Below are 20,032 nucleotides of genomic sequence, written 5' to 3'. Positions count from 1 at the left end.
TTCATAATAGCTGCACCACTTTATATTTCTACCAATAATGTATGAGGTTTCTGATTCTCATATCCTTGCCAATGCTTATTGTTTTTAAACTAGGAATTCACACATTCCAGGAAAGTGCTGTACCACTGATCCACAGCCCTGTCCTCCTTGTTTTTTTTTAAATAGTTATTTTAGTAGTTGTAAAGTGATAGCTCATTGTGATTTTGATTTGCATTACTTCAATTATATTGAACTTCTTTTCATATTTTTACTGGCTGTTTGCATATCTTCTTTGAAGAAATGTCTATTCAAATCTTTTCTACAGAAAATTTGTAATGAATGGGCTCTTAACTAAAGTTTGACTAACTGGGTTTGAATCCTCACTCTCTGACATTAAAGAAGTCACCAGATATTGTGTACTTCAGCTTCACCAACTGTAAAGCTGAGAATAATCATAGTTGTCTACTTCATAGTGTTCTTAGGGGAATCACATAACTTAAGATGGCCAGAGTGCATTTTGTACAATAAATGCTCAAGAAATGTTAAATATATTTTTAGGAATCTCAGAATGCTCTGCTTTAGCTTAAAAGAAAGGTGAATTATAGTCAATATAGCAAAATTTTTTTGAGCTTCTAAAACCTTTTTTGTTGTAAAATATGCAAATCACATAAACTTTCCCATTTTTATCATTAGAAAATGTAATAAGACATTGTTATATAGTGGTAAGAGCACTGAACTGAATTCATTTTTCTTTACTAAGGAGAAAGGAGAACCTGATCATAATAATATCATAATGATGAAGTCATCATTGCTATTCTAGAATGGGTATATGTTAGATCAGGTTATAACTTTTAATTTTTTTTAAAGAGAGAGAGAGAGGGAGAGAGAGAGAAGAGAGAATTTTAATATTTATTTTTTAGTTTTCAGCAGACAGAACATCTTTGTTTGTATGTGGTGCTGAGGATCGAACCCAGGCTGCACGCATGCCAGGCGAGCGCGCTACCACTTGAGCCACATCCCCAGCCCTTTAACTTTTAATTTTGAAATAATTTTATTTTTAGATGTTATTTTGAGACAAGGTCAAGACGAGGCTGGCTTTGAACTTGCCAGTCCTCCTGCTTCATCCTCCCAAGTAGCTAGGGTAAAAGGTGTGGGCTACTACACCTGGTTGAAATTATTTTAGACTTATTGAAAAGTTGCAGAAATAGAAGTTATCAGGGGCTGAGGAAGTGGGAAGTGACTAGGGGTAAAGTTTATGTTAGGATGATGAAAAAGTTTTGGGTACTGAGCAGTGATTACTGAACTCTGTATACCTTTCACCTAATAACTTAATAGAGTAATTGCACATAACTAGGGTAATATTATTAGGGGACAGATAGATGAGAATGGTGGGAATATAAGGTTAAGAGAATAATTCTATAAAATGGACCCACTGTGCTGATCCCCACATACTTTCTTTGCCAAAAAGCAATTTGCCTGCCACCCTGCCTGGTCTAAGTACACAGGATATATCACATTCCTCAGCAGACTACCTGTTATCTGCAAGGAAATGAAGGAAGGAAATAATGTTGATAAGAAGAACCCAGATTATTTTGAAAGGAGAGATTTTTGTGAACATTGCTGCTTGAATATCTGTTCTAGTGCCAACATTTAATTCTTCTGGATATGTACCTAGGAATTTCTGGGTCTTTCTTTTCATAGACTAGATTCTGGGAGATAAGGATAGTTCTTTCTAGCCATAAACTTTGTAAGAATGTATGGTTAAGAATCCAATTAGTACTGGTCAGCATGGGCCAAGGTGACCCAGAGTTGCCATGACAGTGGGGACTTGAATGTCTGATGTTATACTGCTGTCAGTCAAAACTCAAAGAGGTGTGGGCTGGGGATATAGCTCAGTTGATAGAGTGCTTGCCTTACATACACAAGGCCATGGGTTCAATCCCTCGCACCAAAGTCAAGAGGTGTACCTGGGTGGGACTCTCTGGAAACTTCTCTGGGATACCCAATAAAACTGAAGTTCAGGTAGCATGAGCTTTATGTTTGTGTCAGTTCCCCCTTGTTCTGAGAAGACTCACTCTCTCCCTCGAGAGTATCTTCTTTTTCTTTTCCTATCCATTCTATAAACTCATAACTCTTTCTCTGAGCGACATGTCTGAAATCTTCTTTCTGACTTGGTTACAAGAATAGGGGTTTGAAGAGGGGGTCTTCATGCTGCCTCAGTTTCTCAGAAGGCCCTAGTTGTGTAATAATATCAAGAATTGTAAAAGATCTGAGATTTTATCCTATTTGCAAGTGGAAAAGTTAATGTGCTTATTTTTAAAATGTGAAATTCCTGGGTCAAAGATGAAGGCTTTAATAACTCATGGCACGACAGATAGCATGAACTTTCTGTTTGTGTTAGTTCTCCCTTGCTCTCCCTTTCCACTCCAGGTCCTATAGGGGTTTCACAGAGAATACAAGTTGGATGATGTGCACACAGTGGGTTTGCATCACAGCTGCATTTATGGTTCCTGAATCTTTTATAATGGATTGCAAGGAAAACCTGTCCTTTGCTCCAGAAGATCAATTTACCTGTGTATTCTGAGGCTGTTCACATAAAGACATCTTTGAAAAGATACTCCAGAACAAAATCTAGTGTCTGACTCAAACATACAGAAATGTAAGGGACTCATGGAGTAATCAAAATTAAGAAAAGAGCATTGGTATACTACTATGTTCAGAATTCACCAGTTTCTCCACTGAAGTTCATTTTTCTCTTGTTTAAAATATAAATCAAAATCCCACGTTTATAGTCTTCTTTTGAGGTTTACCTTTGTAAATTTGCTAGAATAGTAGAGAAGGTGATAGTCTGCTGTATGTCTAGAAAACTGATATAGATGTTCAGAGACATTGTGGAATTTTGATAGTATCAATATAGCTTCCTGGCCAGGATATCCAGGAGTGTCAGTGATATCAATTTCCTCACAGGAGACATTACTAGATGAATAAGGCACAGTAGCAACTGAGAAGATATTAGGAGATACCATCCTTGGGTCTAATGTTTTCTTAGAGCTACCAGTACAAATTATTACAACCTGGTAGCTGAAAACAAAAGAAATTTGTTCTCACAATTCTGAAAAGCACAAGACTAAAATTGGTGGCTACTTGGTAATTCTTGATGTTTCTTGACTTATAGACTCATTGCTGCGTTCTCTGCCTCTTTTTCACTTTGATCTCTCCTCTGTTTATAAGTTCTCTCTTCTTTTTTTTTTATAACAATCACTCTATTGAATATCACCCTAAATGCTGAGATATTTAATTACATTTACAAACGTGATTTCCAAATAAGGTCACATTCACAGATACTAAGGATTAGGACTTAGACATCTTTTTGGGTGATACTGCTCAACTCATACAGTCTTGTATGTCTACACCATCATTTGAGTTTGCTACAAATTCAAGACCAAGGATGTGTTTACTTGGGCCATTTTTTAAGATTGTATTGTTATTGAGCAACCTTGAAAGATAAGATCTTTAAGAGGAGAAATACATATCAGGCAATAATTGTACTATAATATGAAAAATGTGGTTTAGGAGCACAGAGGTAAAAGGAGGGAATCACTACTTGGAGTTTCACAGGAGAGTACTATTTAAACTCCTCTTTAGAATCTGGTTTTTCTCAGTGCTGTTGCTCCATCATGAATTTTTATGATTCTGTACTTACTGTCATAGATTCCCAAGCTCCATTCTGTCATCTATCCAATTACCTTTCACAAAGTTTATTCTAAACATCGGGGCCTGCTCATTTTATTCCTTTCTTGGAGACCTTCCATGCTTATATATTATGTAAAGAAAAGAGTTCAGACACTCTGTGTGACATCTAGTCTTGTAGGCTAGTCCTTAGCCTGTCCACTTGTCCCTTTCTTTGCCATACTTTCACATACCTCGTTGTCCATTGAACTGCTCTTGAAAGTTATTTATTTTTCTTTTTTTTTAATGTTTGGGTCTATACCTTTGTTCTGTATTTTTTTTCCTATATGAAAAGCTCCTTCCTCATTTCTTTGTGTGAAAACCTACTCTAGTTCAAGATCCAACTCTGATGCCACTTGCTGTTTTTTAACCTTTGAATATTTCTTTTCTCTACTGTAAGCTTCCTGTGGGATTGCCTCTATGTAGTTCTTTTGGTATCTAATCACATATATTTAATTACTTTTAGCCATTTTGTTCTGGAGAATTTTATAAATGTTTGGACTTTGACCTTTTCCTTCTAGATTCCCTTTCAAACTAAAAGGGTATTTAAAAAATTTTTCATTTATCTTATCTCCAAATGTTTTAATTCTAATGGTAGGCATTCTGGGGCCTGAGGTTGGAGACTAGAGTTATGTGTTAAAATATTTCATTGAGGATCCAAAATGGTGGGCCAAGGGAGGCAGCATTCTATGTTGCTCCCTGACCTGGGACTCAAGTAGTGAAAATACTGCTTCTCTGCCAATGATATTCCTGCTCCCATGTGGGAATCATAGTCACTGTGCCCGCTTAGGGCTACAGGCCACAGCATCAGAGTAGGTCTCCCAGCTACTCGCCCAATGCAGGACTACTGGGTAACTGAGAGTGCACCATCAACACCCTCACAGAACTTTTGGCCACCCACCTGAGCAGAAATCACCAACACTCTCCCACTCAGGACACCCGGCAGCATCCCACATGCAGGAACTCTGGCCTCCACTCCCATGTGGACCACCATCTACCATTGTGGGGCTCCCCTGGTTGCTACCATCTCGGGACTCTGCAGCAGCAGAACTTCGTGCAGTAGCCTACCTGCAACCTCTCACAGACTCCAGAGTCAGCTGACAGCCACACATTGTACACCACAGAGCTCGTCTTTGAACTCCTCGTCCAACTCCATTGCTCGGCTCCCCCAACATGACCTGACAGCCCACCGCTGAAAGCAGGCACCTCTATCTTGGGTCACCTTCATCACCATCTGTCAGGGGGGCAACACCCAGTTTGGAACTCCAACTGGCCAGATACCCAGTTTCTAACTCCCCCCTCCTCAGCAGTCTTGCTACCCCAGCACAGTGACACCCTGGTTACCTTCACCATTCTGAGGGCAGAGACCAGCTAACAACAGACAACCCCACCTATTGGATGAGAAGGGAAGCAGGAAAGATATAGATTTCCAAACAAAATAATCCTGTTTTTTCCTTCAAGATTTTTTCCTCCTCTCTCTCTCTATTCTCTCGCCCTCACATCCCCAACATATGCAAAACCAAGTATTTTGCATGAATTAATTTTTTAAGGACTGGGACTTCTGAATAGTATATTACAGCTGTGTTGTATATTCTTTTTTTTCCTTTTATCCCACCAATTTCTACTATTTTAACATTTTTTTCTTAATATATAGTGTGTGTTTGTTTTATGTACTCTACTGTCTTCCCACTTTCTTGTAAACCCAAAATTACTTCCATTCCCTTCTTCTGCTACTAATCTTCCTATCTAGATTTCTCTTTCACACTTCCTAAGATAACAGCAACTCTATGTCCTCATCTCCTACCTCCTCAGCATTTCATCCTACTCCTTACCCCTCATCCTTTGTCCACCATCAGGAACTGTAAACCCTTTTGCAAACCTACTGATATATTGTAGATGGTAATTCAATTCACCATTTCTATATACTGTGCCTAAACTATGAACATCTTAATAGCAAACATTTGTTTTTAGGGTGTATACTATTATATTAGGATCTGATGATATTGTCCTTCACCTGAAAGGAGAGGTATTGGATCCCTGCAAGGGCACTATAAGCCTCTAAGGTATAAACAGTAACACCTCAGATCCACAGTGCTAGAAGGGAAGACATACAAGAAATATGAAAAGACAAGAGAAGAAAGTGCCCCAAACATATCAAGATGCCACATTATTAGAATCCATGGCCAGCACAGCAGAAGAAATTACAGAGAAGGAGTTCAGGATGTACATGTTTAAAATGTTCTTCGAATTAAAGGATGATTTAAGAGAGCAAATACAGGCAGAAAAAGATCATTTTGACAAAGAACTACATAAACAAAGAGAGGAAGCAAAAGATTGCATCAATACGGAGATAGAGGTTCTAAAACAAACAAACAAACAAACAAACACATCCTTGAAATGAAAGAAACAATAAACCGAATTAAAAGTTTAATTGAAAGCATCACCAACAGATTAGACCAGTTGGAAGACAGGACCTCAGACCATGAAGACAATATAATCTTGAAAAGAATGTAGACTACACAGTGAAAATGGTAAGAAACCATGAGCAGAACATTCAAAAAATATGGTATATCATGAAAAAGACCAAATTTAAGAGTTATTGGATAGAGGAAGGCATAGAGTTCCAAACCAAAGGAATAGGCAATCTATTCAATGAAAGAATTTCAGAAAATTTTCCAAACATGAAGAATGAATTGGAAAACCAAATTCAAGAGGCTTACAGGATACCAAATGTACAAAATCACAACAGATCCACACCAAGATACATTATAATGAAAATGCCTATAGAATAAAGAGAGAATATTAAAAGCCATGAGAGAAAGGAATCAGATTACATATAGGGGGCATATGAATTTATTATTGTTATGTTAAGGAATCAGGTTACATATACACATACAATTAGATTGTGTGCAGATTTTTTTAACCCAGACTCTGAAAGCTGGAAGATCCTGGAACAACTTATATCAAGTCCTGAAAGAAAATGGTTGCCAACCAAGAATCTTATATTTAGCAAAATTAAGCTTTAGATTTGATGATGAAATGAAAACTTTCCATGATAAATAATAGTTAAAATAATTTACACTATTGAAGGAGAAACCAAGTTAAGTAAAATACCAAAAGTAAACAAAAATGTCTGGGAATACAAATCATATCTCAATAATAACCCTGAATGTTAATGGCCTAAACATACCAATCAAAAGACATAGGCTGGCAGATTGGATTAAAACAAAAGACCCAACAATATGCTGCCTCCAAGAGACTTATCTCATAGGAAAATACATCCACAGACTGAGGGTGAAAGGTTGGGAAAAATCATACCACTCACATGGACTGCAGAAGCAAGCAGGGTTTCCATCCTCATATCAAATAAAGTAGACTTCAAACCAAAGTTAATCAAAAGGGATAAACAAGGACATTTCATACTGCTTAAGAGAACCATTCACTAACAAGACATAATAGTAATAAATTTATACGCCCCAAACAGTGGGGCCTCTATCTATGTTGATCAAACAAACTCTTTTCAAATACAAGAGTCAAATAGACCAGAACACAATAATTCTCGGTGACTTTAACACACCTCTTTCACACTGGATAATCATCCAAAGCAAAACTCAATAAAGAAACTATAGAACTCAATAATACAACCAATAACTTAGACTGATAGGTATAGGATATTTCATACTTCAATGAATGAGTACACATTTTTTTCTCAGCAGCACATGATCCTTCTCTAAAATAGACCATATATTATGTCACGAAACAACTCTTAGTAAATATAAAAAAGTAGAGATACCACCTTTCATCCTATCCGATCATAATGGAATGAAATTAGAAATCACTGAGCAATTGGACAGATGAAAGAAAGTAAAGGGATACACATAGGAAAAGAAGAGCTCAAATTAGCAGTATTTGCCAATGATATGATTCTATACCTATTAGACCCAAAAAATTCTACTAGAAAACTGCTAGAACTAGTAAATGAATTCGGCAAAGTAGCAGGATACAAAATTAACACCCATAAATCAAAGGAATTTCTTTATATCAGTGACAAATTCTCTGAAAGGGAAACTAGGAAAACTGCCCCATTTATAATAGCCTCAAAAAAAAAAAAAAAAAAAAGAGAAAAGAAAAAAACTTGTGAATCAATCTAACAAAAGAGATGAAAGACCTCTACAACAAAAATTACAGAATGCTAAAGAAAGAAATTAAAGAAGACCTTAGCAGATGGAAAGATCTCTCTTGTTCTTGCATAGGCAGAATTAATATTGTAAAATGACCATACTACGCAAAGCATTATACAAATTTAATGCAATTCTAATCAAAATCCCAATAACATTCCTCATAGAAATAGAAAAAGCAGTCATGAAATTCATCTGGAAAAATAAGAGACCCAGAATAGCTAAAGCAATCCTTAGTAAGAAAGAGTGAAGCAGGTGGCATCACTATACCAGACCTTAAACTATTCTACAGTGCACTCGTAACAAAAACAGCATGGTATTGGTACCCAAGTAGACTGATAGACCAATGGTACAGAATAGAGGACACAGAGACTAACCCTCATAATTATACTTATCTTATATTAGACAAAGGCACCAAAAACATACATTGGAGAAAAGATAGCCTCTTCAACAAATGGTGCTTGGAAAACTGAAAATCCATATGCAACAAAATGAAATGAAACCCCTATCTCTCAAGGACTTAGGAATTAAATCAGAGACGCTGCATCTAATAGAACAAAAAGTAGGTCCCAAACCTCCATCATATCAGATTAGGCCCCTACTTCCTTAATAAGACTCCTAAAGCACAAGAATTAAAATCAAGAATTAATAAGTTGGATGATTCAAACTAAAAAGCTTGTTCTCAGCAAAAGAAACAATCAGTGAGGTGAATAGAGAACCTAAAGCTTGGAAGCAAATTTTTACCACTTTCACATCAGGTGGAGTACTAATATCTAGGGTATATAAAGTACTCAAAAAGCTAACACCCCCCCCCCCCAAATAACCCAATCAATAAATGGGCCAAGGAACTGAACAGACACTTCTCGGAAGTTGATATACCGTCAATCAACAAATATATGAAAAAATGTTCAACATCTCTAGCAATTAGAGAAATGCAAATCAAAACTGCTCTAAGACTTCATCTTACTCCAGTCAGAATGGCAGCTATTAAGAATACAAACAAACAATAAGTGTTCTCAAGGATGTGGGGGAAAAGGTACACTCATACATTGCTGGTGGGAGTGCAAAATGGGAAAGCCAATATGGAAAGCAATTTGGAGATTCCTTAGAAAACTGGGAATAGAACCACCATTTGATCCAGCTATCTCACTCCTCAGTCTATACCCAAAGGACTTAAAAACAGCATTCTACAGGGAAACAGCCACATCAATATTTATTGCAGCACAATTCACAATAGCTAAATTGTGGAAGCAACCTAGATGCCCCCTTCAATAGATGAATGGGTAAAGAAAATGTGGTATATATACACAATGGAATATTACTCAGCAATAAAAGAGAATAAAATCATGGCATTTTCAGGTAAATGGATGGAGTTGGAGAATATAATGCTAAGTGAAATTAGCCAATCCCCCCAAAACAAATACTGAATATTTTCTCTGATAGAAGGAGGCTGATTCATAGTGGGGTTGGAAAGGATAGCATGGGCAGATTAGATGAACACTAGATAGGCAAAAGGGAGAGAGGGGAAAGGAGGGGGCAAGGCTATAAAATAGATGGTGGAATGATATGGACATTATTACCCTAAGTACATTTATGAAGACATGAATGGTGTTAATGTACTTTGTATACAACCCAAAATATGAAAAATTGTTCTTTATATGTATAATATGAATTGTAATGCATTCTGCTTTCTATATAACAAATTAGAATAAAATATTAAAATAATATTTCATTGAACATTAAGTGTGTATGTGATGTGGAATTAATAAAATGTATTATAAAGGCATGTTCTATAAACAACTGTATTCCAGCTCCATCTTTTTTTTTTTTTTTTGAGGGAAAATTATTTAACCTCTCTAAGTCTTAGTTTATTCATCTGTAAACCAGGACAATAATACTATCCCCCTTTGACAGAGAATTAAATGAAGATAAAGCATTTAGCATAGTTTGTCACCTAAAAGTATGTAATAAATGTTAAGATCTTCCTCTTTACTTTTTCTCCTGCCAGTCTTCCTCCTCCTCCTTTTCTCCTTTCCTTGCCTTTTTCCTCTTCTTTTCCCTTCTGTGAAATATCATGACTATTTATGAAGTTGGTGTGTTTTTTAATAATCCAACTTCTTCACTATTAGGGTAGTTTTTCTATAGGCAAGTTAATAATTTTATATGTGTTAATGCTGCAGGTCACCAGAAATAAATTGCCTCATGATGGAGATTTTTTTCATCCTGAGACTTTCAGTAATATTCACTTATCAGCTGTACATAAATATTGGATTGGTGAAATTCGCTTTTTTTGGGGGGGCATCAAAATCCATGGATTATTCATAGCAATATTATATTCTTTTTTGTATATATTAACCCCAACCTAAATTTTAATACATTTTCTGTATCTTTATGCCAAGGAAAATTCTCAATTCATTTTATATTCTTTTGTGGGAATGGACATTTATATAACATTAAGCTAAATGCTCTCCCAATAAATTATCCACATAAATCTGTATTTTAAAACACAGATAGTTCTTAGATATGGGAAGGGGATAAAATAATGAGCAAAATGAAAATGTTTATTAGTGTTATTTTCTGTAAAATACCTTTTTGATTTCTTGCTTATAAAAATGTATATTCATGTTGTTTCCTTTCGCTGGCCAGTGGGTAAGCAGCATAGATTTCTGCTGTAGATCTTAATTTATAAACAAGCAAACAAACAAATAAATAAAGTTATAAAAGAAAGGCAATGCATATAATTAGGGTAAGATTTATAATTTATATGTAACTCAGTAGCAGAGCAAAAGGTTTAATCCTCAGCACTGCAAACAAAACAAAAACAAGGTAGTAAGTCATGTGGGTATTCTTTATCCATTCACTCATTATTTATTCCATATCTAGTTCCCAGTAATGTACAGTTAGGATTGCATGGAATGATGAAGAAATTGTTTCTGTTGGGATTATAGTGAATTAAATGTGAGAGAAAAATTACTAAGTAGTAAATCATAGGATAAATGAATATACCTGATTATGGTAAGATTCTCAGTTGATTTGTCATTTTTCATTACAATTTTTTTAGCTGCTGAATATGGTCATCTCTTGGATGCAAAGATTTTGGTCAGCAGACATCTGGCATCTCTGAAGACTTCTTTAATTAGAATAACACTCACAGAAACTTTCCTTAATTATAGATCCAGTATAAGAACAAGCTTATCTCCAGGCCAGTAGTAAAGATTATTTTGATGACATACCACAATTGATTAAAAATAGTAGGCTGCATTTCTAATATGTATACTTGTATTTATAATTACATGCATTTATTACATACTGATGATGTGGCTTATATACAAAAATAGATACTAAGAAGGAATAAATGATGATGAAATAAATAATTTAAAGTGCTAAATAATCATAGTATTATGTATTATTATTATTCTTAGTGACTTCAAAGCACTGTGAAGGTAGTGGCATAAAGCACTGGTTTTGATTCTCAGCACTGCATAAAAATAAATAAACAAATAAATACATAAAGTTATAAAAAAGCACTATATATAATTAGGGTAAGATTCATTGTTAGCAGCAGAAAGATATGAATCTACAGTTTAGATGATCTTGCTGATTTCTCCACTGCTCTAGTCATGCTTTCTAGGGCACAGGCCTCTGAAACTCTCATCTAAAGATATTTATTGTTGTTATAAAATTACTACCTATTCTACAACAGTGATTTTTTTCCTTCTAAATCTGTCTTTCCTTCACTCCTGAAGTCAGTTGTAAGATAAATTTATGAATCAAATTTAAAATAAATTGGGAGTGGTATATTGTTATTTTTACATGAAGCAGTCAAACATAGAAGATGTTACCTACTTTTCTTTGACTTGTGAAATGAAAATTTATTATAATATTATATTAACAATTTATGAAGATCTTTCTTTTTTCATTGGTTATGATGAGTAAGTAATTTCAGAAATTTAAAAATTAGCATTTATCTTAAGGATCATTTTGGTTTCTTTAAAAGACAGCAGAGGGCACTGTGGTATTTTCTTTTCCAAAGCCTATTAAAAATAGAAAGCTGTTGCCATTTTTATGTGTAATGCAGTGTAGATATTCAACTAACCCAATGAAAAAGCATACAACTTTTTGTTCCTTGTCTTTTCACTTTGTTGGGATTATAAAAATTTATTGCATCTTAGAAAATTTGAGATGCACTATTTTTCTGGGTTCTACATTTGCTTTTGTTGAATGGATAAAAGAAATCCTTTAAAGTAGTAATTATGCATCTAATTACTAATCTTTAAAGTTTATTTATGTGAGATTATCTTGGCTAAAATCAGTGCTTATGAGGAAAAATCTTTCAGTGAATATTATGTATGAAATTTAAGCTTTACAAAGATGACTTATTATATATATATATATATTTTTTAGTTGTTGATGGACCTTCATTTTATTCATTTATTTATAAGTGGTGCTGAGAATTGAACCCAGTGCCTCACACATGCTAGATAAGCACTCTACTACTGAGCCACAACCCCAGTCCACAAAGATGATTTTGTTGGTCCCAGCATCTCTAGTTGTATGTCAGATATAATTTTATTATCCCACAGGCTGTCATAGAATGCATGCTCAGAGTGACAAATTACCCTTGTATTGGGTACAAGGCATGTCAATCTTATTCATTTCTACATATTTAAAAAGAAAAGAAGAAAAAAAACTTACTTTATAAAATTCCCTTAGGGAAATTGTTTGAAGCTTCCATTATATTTTAAGAATATAATTAGCATTAATTGTGTTGTATAGATTTTTGAATAAGATAAACTCTAGTGAGTAGAAAAACAGTATTTATAATACATTTATAACCCTGTAAATGTAGTGGATGGAAAACCTCAGTTCTTATTTTGGTCATTCTGTTATAAATTAGCTCAAAAACTAGACATTGATGATTACATTTTTATATTTGCTTGTATTCAGTAATTATTCCCTAGAACGTTCTTGGTGTCTCATTGTTAGTAGTTTTATCAAGAAGTACTTTGGAAATGTGGGACATGCCCAAGACAATGACATTGTCAGTGACACATTTTGGTAGTTATTCATCAACCCTCTGTCTACTGACTAGTTTTTGTTTCTTTAGGTTTCTTTTTAACTCCTTAGAACTATATAAAATTGTAAAAAAAATAAACAAACAAAAAACTATAGAAATCCTAGAAGTAACTTGATTTTTATTTTAGAATGAATGCTCTTTGTTTACTGATAGTCTGTTTAGGTGTGAAGTTTGTGATTGTTAGTTACTTGTCAAATATAATAGTTCATAGGAAGCAAAGAGTGTTCAGAAAATTCTTTCTGGCAGAGTGAGAACAAATAAGCTCCATAATAGCAGGAGTCTTTGCTTATTGTCTCAAGCACTTAATGTCAGGCATATGGTTAGATGTACAGTAAATATTAGAATAAAAATTTGTTGCATTTAAAGTCATTTAGTCTGTTTTCCATTTGTAATATTTAAAACTTTGAGTTGTATTTGGGTGTTGGGTGATATTTTTGTTCTTTGAAAAAAGATTCTAGAATGAGGATAACAATTACTCTGCACTTATTTACTAGTTTAGTAAGAGATGGTTTAATAGTTGGAGACCTGTTCACTAGGATAATGCATGCAGAGCATGCAGAGGAGGAAAGCATGAGAAGGATTAATATTAAGGTAACAAGCACAAGTTCTGGTTATAAAGTACCTTGCTAAATATGAAGTTAGTTGAAAAAATAAAGTGTTTTAAAGAATTATAATTTTATTATAGTAATTTTAATTAAAATTAGGTTAATAAAAGAGATATGCTTTAGAGGAAATAGGTAATGACATTTTATGAAAATATCAAAACATTAGCCAAAGCTATTAATTTTAGCTTAAATCACATTTAACACTGTTACACATAAAGTGCTTGTGTTTTTCTTTAGTAAATATTTTCTTCAGCAAATAATTTTGCCTCTTATAGACTGTCACTTTTTAAATTGATTACAAAATATAATAGGGAAATCTTACACTCTGGATTTCATTTATATTACAAACTAATTGCGCAAGTGCTATAGAAGACATGGAAGAGAGATCAAAATTTGTTATGGAAGAAAATAAAAGTATAGAATAGGAAATTGTGTTGTAGGAGAAATGCATCCCAATGTGAAGGTAAGAGGGAATGTAGAGATATTCCTTCCTGTGTTCAACTGCCGCAGTCTGGCTGGGCACAATTCAGGAGCCACTTGTCAAAAGAAACAAACTTTATTTTTAGAACTACAAACACCAAACAAAACAGCTCCTCAGGAAAAAACCCTCAAGAGCCCAACTGCCACCACCGGCTTCCCACAAGCCTCTCACCCACACAAGCCTCACCACCTCCCACAATCCTCCTGCTCTTGAGGCCGATTGGCTGGGTCGTGTGGGCGGAGCCAAAGAAGTCCCCCAATGAGCAGCTCCGTGGTCTGGGGCAGGGAAACAGCCCAATGAACATCACCGCAGAGGAGCCAATCAGCTAGATGTTGCTGGGGCCGCTGTGAGCCAATCATCAGCTTTGCAGTCTGAAGGGCGGGGAAACAGCCCAATGAACATCACTGCAGAGGAGCCAATCAGCTAGATGTTGCTGGGGCCGCTGTGAACCAATCATCAGCCGGCAGCTGGAAGTTTGCTGGGGTCCCTTTGGCTGTGGCTCTCAACATCCAACAATGTTTTTGAGAGCCTACTCTACTAATGTTAGGAATATAGCAGCGAGAAAGGTAGGCCAATTTCTTGTTCTCCTGTAACATACATTGCAGGAAAGAGAACATACATCCTGATAATATAATGCCAAATAATGATAACATTATGAAGAAAAATCAGGATAAAGAGATTGAAGGTAATAGTGGGAGAAGAGACACTATTTTAGAAAGGGGCATTGGTGCAAAGACCACAAAATGCATTAAACTCTGTAGATATCTGGGATAGGATGCCAAGCAAAGCACCTGGCAGCAGGTGCTTAACAAAACTATAGGCCACATATGTCGCCAGAAATATAACATATAGGACAAAAGCAACAGCTTGCATTGGAGCAGCCTTGGTTCTTTTCTCTGGAATCCTTGTGGCAGTCTAGCATAGAGGTCCATGAGTTGGAAGATGATTTTCCACACTGATCAGTAATGGGAACCTACATTGCTATTTTCCAGGAGCCAATATCTCCTGTAACTCTCTAGCAAATTTCTAGGGTCCTAAATTAGGGAAGCTTAAAGTAAGGTATCCCCATCACTTTATAATTCTCCAGTCTATATGCTGTCTACCAGTTGGATCATTTTAATCACATACAGTGTTGCTTAGCAATACAGTTGTCAGATAGCCAGGGTAACAGAACTAGTTAATTAGTGAAGGTCATATTTTCATGTAGAGGAAAATGGTCTGGTTAATTCCTTTGCCCACAGCTTTGTAGTTTGTTTTCTTTTCACTACTGCTCACAAAAATTTATCAGGCTTTGCCAGTCCTCAGGTGCATGTATGGGTAAGTTGGAAGGATTTAGATATGAATGAATTCAAAGTTACTTAAATTAAAAAAAATCCACTTGGGTGGACACCTCTAGTGACTTGCATTTCAAACTGGTCTTTTTGTCTTCCATGACCTTATTCTTCCCCCATAGGCAACATCAGCTGCTGAGGGCCATTGCCAAGTAGGAATGACACATCGAAATTTCCCTGCCAGCATACCCCATGTTGCTTAGAGGACATTCGCTGTGACATTGCATGTATGCTTTAGTAAGGTGACCTTGCTCAAGGACCAGGGCGGATCCGGGGTTTAGAGCTGATCAGGCTTTAGGGAGTATCCCGTCCTTGGATTTAGGGAAGTTCCAGCTTTAAGGTGTACCCTGGGGGGGGGGGGATAGGGCGTATCCTGTTGCCTCAGGCACGCCAGATCCTTGAGTTCTCCTGGAATTGAGGAAGTATTTTGGGGACGTGAATTGTGCGGCAGAACTGGGATTTCCCCAGAACGTGTGTAGAGGCCGGTGTGAGTTCGGGAATAAAGAATTGCTGTTTGAATCTACAAGGTGTGTGGTGGCTTGTGATTCTGTGCCCAGCCAAGACTGCGGCAATCAGCATCATCCAGGAACTTATTAGAGATGTAAATTCCCAGACTTACTGTATTTGAAGCTCTAAAGGTGTGAGACTCAGCAGTCTAATCTAAGGTGATTCTGATATAAGCTGAAGTTTGAGAAAGACTACCCTGGATGATACAAACTTAAATGAAATGCATGTTCTTAGAGGGCTCATTGTCTGAAAGAGAAAAGCATATATGAAAATAAAATAAATCATAAGGGTAGTCAAGTTTTAAAATAGAAATATAAGTAGAGGCATAAAGGAAATATATATGACTATAATTAAAGTGAATTCAAAAATTCTGGGAGTAAGAGAAATTTGTAAATAAGAGGAGAGAGGAATGTTTTACAGCGTGAACAGAATTATTCCACTTAGATACTGTACTTAAAAATGTTCTAAATATTGCAGAGATTTGTGGGTTAAATCAGTGTTAGTGGTGTGGGCTAAGAATTTAACCAACTTCAGACAATCAACTTTTAATAGAATTTTAGAGCACAGTTGGTAAATATTAATGGTTTTAAGATATTGAGATAACTTGATTTCTATAGAGTTATATTTAATTATTTAAATTTTTCAAAACTACATTTTAAAAGGCCATAATGTTTCAGTTCAATTTATTATTTAAAAAATTAGTCTCATTGGACATTTTTACTGAGGACATTAAGGGTAAATTTAGAGTGAAAGTTAGAAAAAGTGTTTCTTCATAAATAAAAGTCCATGGTGACTTAAGAGTATTCTTTCACTAAGAAGACTCTTTGAGGTACTTTAATTTGTATGAATGATAAAGAATTTACGTAAATCTCTTCCCAATTTTCATGTCTAAAGACTGATTAATTAAGTTTATTCTCGGTGTTTCACTTTGAAAAGACTACAGCTTTAGCAAACCTCTTTATATAACATAGTGGGATTATGTTTAAGTATTAGGATATCGTCATATCATTATATTTTACAAATTTACAGGTTGTTTTCTTTTTTGCTCTTTAGCCGACCTCAGAAAGTATGTTTGTGTCCATTTCTACCAGTACACCCTCTGCACATCTCTACCCATTTGTACATAATTCAGCATCCAGCAGAGGTAAGATTTTATTAACCATACAATTTCAGATAGAATATGAGTACACAAGAGGAAACACAGAGATAAATACTCATCCCTCCCAGCTTTTTAGCATTTCAAGAAGAAATAGTTTATAAGTGCTTACTTTTTTTGAAGAAATTTTTTTATATATTATATGATAATATAGAATCAAGTGCTTTAGAAACATGTTTCATAAAATGGTTTTATTAGTGTATACATTTAGAATTCCAACAACTTTTGTATGAAGAAAAATGTAATTTTGTAAGTAAAGAGATAAGAAAATCTTTCCTTTAAAAATTTTCCTTTAAAAATTATGTTTCTTCATGTCTTTTCTTGCTAAAGTAGAAGTAGCTTTGGCATTCTAGTCATACAGAGTAAAAAAGAAAAAAAATCTTTAGTTTCTTCAAGATGAATAGAACAAATTTATATTTTATAATATGTGTGATATATTTAAAGATGTTTTAATTAATTTTTTTATTCTGGTTACAATTATATTGTGCCATTGTATACATATGTTTTTAACCTTTGATTAACTACAGTAATGAGAGGGGAGGGAAGGAAATTATAGGATACTTTTAATTAGTTAATACAAAATTACTCATTGCATAGTATGAATGAATTTAATATAAACTGAAGCTTAAACTGAGTTTGTAGGAAGTCAGGACATCTTAAATTCAATCTGGCTTTTACAAAAGGAATTATTATGTAGTTCCAGACATAAGATGGCTTTTAAAATGTAGGTGTTTTCATTAACTGGTGGAAATTTTAATATATTTCAAATCTCTTAAATTTTTTTAACCATAGTTAATCCACAGTTTAGAGGATCCATCCAAAATAGTGCATGCTACATATGTATTGTATGCATACACAAATATCCCCTTATTGCTTTTATTTATCAACAAAGTAACTTTTCAGTCTTTCTCTAATTTAGTAATTCTGGGCTGCCTATGTTTATCTTCAGGACACTATTTTTGGTAAAAAGATATGTCAATTTGATGAATGCCCCCATAAAAAAGTGAGTAAAAAGCATTTGGATAGGCTCAGAAGGGGGCTTTGGGAAAAGACGACTTGATGGAGATTATATAGAGGTGATAGTATAGAGCATTTTTAAGAGCATATATATATATATGTATGTAGAAAATGACTTTAGAAAGTGACTAAATCTATGTCAAAATCTCACAGTGATGTTAAGGAGGAAAGTGTGTTATGAAATACTGGAAAATCTCCTAAAATACGTTTAAGGCATAGTTAAACATCTGTCTTAACAGGATTTAAGATAGAATTCTTGTGGTAACAAGACAGGTGGTTCCCAGTGTTGAAGGCTAGAATATTGGAAAAAAATCACTGAGGATGGCTAAATGAATGGAATTTTCAGAATCAGTCACTAGATTTCTCCTCTTCGAAGTTATTTGGTTCTGTTTCCATTCTCTCTATTCTTTGGAAGCAAGGCTATAATTCTAGTCCACACTGAAATGGGAGGGAGACAGCTTCATTTTTTGGAGTGGGGAGTATTTACATTTATTATTTGGAATTGTACTGTAAGGAAGATTTGTTTTTTTCTCCCCCATTTACTTATTTAGTCAATCATTTATATCATTCTAGTCTATATTATACTTTGCTTTATAGTCGAATACTATGTTATTTATTTATTTTTTCAAATTGTTCCATTTTGAGCATCAGGAGCTCTTTTTTTAAACTTTTTTATTTATATATGACAGTGGAATGCATCATAATTCTTATTATACATATAGAGCACATTTTTTTCATGACTCTAGTTGTATACAAAGTATATTCACACCAATTTGTGTCTTCATACATGTACTTTGGATAATAATGATCATCACATTCCACCATCATTTTTAACCCCATGCTTCCCCTCCAAACCCTCTGCCCTATCTAGAGTTTGTCTATTCCTCCCATGCTCCCTCTCCCTATTCCACTATGAATCAGTCTCCTTATATCAAAGAAAACATTCAGCATTTGGTGTTTTGGACTTGGCTAACTTCACTTAGCATTATCTTCTCTAACTCCATCCATTTACCTGCAAAAGCCATGATTTTATTCTCTTTTATTGCTGAGTAATATTCCATTGTGTATATATGCCACATTTTTTTATCCATTCATCTAATTGAAGGGCATCTAAGTTAGTTCCACAGTTTAGCTATTGTGAATTGTGCTGCTATAAACATTGATGTGGCTGTGTCCCTGTAGTATGCTGTTTTTAAGTCCTTTGTGTATAGACCAAGGAGAGGGATAGCTGGGTCAAATGGTGGTTCCATTCCCAATTTTCCAAGAAATCTCCATACTGCTTTCTATATTGGCTGCACCAATTTGCAGTCAGAGCATCTGGAACTCTTTAAGATGAGCTTCTGTGACCATTTGGTATGCCCCATTGTTTTGTTTTTTGAGTATTTTCTTGCTGTCCAGTCATAAAGATCTGGGCAGTTATATTCAAGCTGATATAGTACAGAATGTAGTTATTATTGAAATTAAATCCTTGCCAAAAAAATTCAGTTTATCTAAACACAAATTTATGTTTTTCATAATCCTATTATATAGACTGATATTATTTTATTGGATAAGTAAACCTATGAACATATCTACATAGAATAAAAACATATCTACATACATTAAAAAGATACACTTATATTATGCTAAGTGCTGATATATCAGAGAAATTTTTACCTCTTATAAAACTGTGGTCTGTAGTAAAATATTTATGAAAATTATATGTAAAGTTATAAATCAAATGTTCATAATTTAAAAAACTTTTTAAATTATTTTAATTATAGATGGACACATTACCTTTATTTTTATTTATTTATTCTTATGTGGTACTGAGCTCAAACCCAGGACCTCATGTGTGTTAGGTAAGCACTCTACCACTGAGCTACAATCCAGACCATAGTTTTTTTTTTTTTGTAGTACTGGGAATAGAAACCAGGGCCTTATGAATACTAAGCAAGTTTTCTACCATTGAGCTCTAGCCTCAGCCCCTGCC

At 34.7% G+C, this 20,032-nt stretch overlaps 1 protein-coding gene across 1 annotated transcript in view; it reads left to right on the top strand.

The window, feature by feature from the left end:
• The window catches only part of DTWD2 (DTW domain containing 2), a 146,505-nt gene that overhangs the window by 10,991 nt on the left and 115,482 nt on the right, over window positions 1–20,032 (top strand). Inside the window, exon 2 of the mRNA XM_081299110.1 lies at window positions 16,941–17,031. Coding sequence (XP_081155236.1) covers window positions 16,941–17,031 — 91 coding nt within the window. The remainder of the gene's footprint in view (window positions 1–16,940; window positions 17,032–20,032) is intronic.

The sequence above is a fragment of the Spermophilus citellus genome, assembly GCF_964194105.1.
Source record: "Spermophilus citellus genome assembly, chromosome: 1".
In the NCBI taxonomy this organism is placed as follows: Eukaryota; Metazoa; Chordata; class Mammalia; order Rodentia; family Sciuridae; genus Spermophilus; species Spermophilus citellus.
The sequence above is the reverse complement of the archived record's forward strand: the minus strand, read 5'-3'. Positions and strand labels throughout refer to the sequence as shown.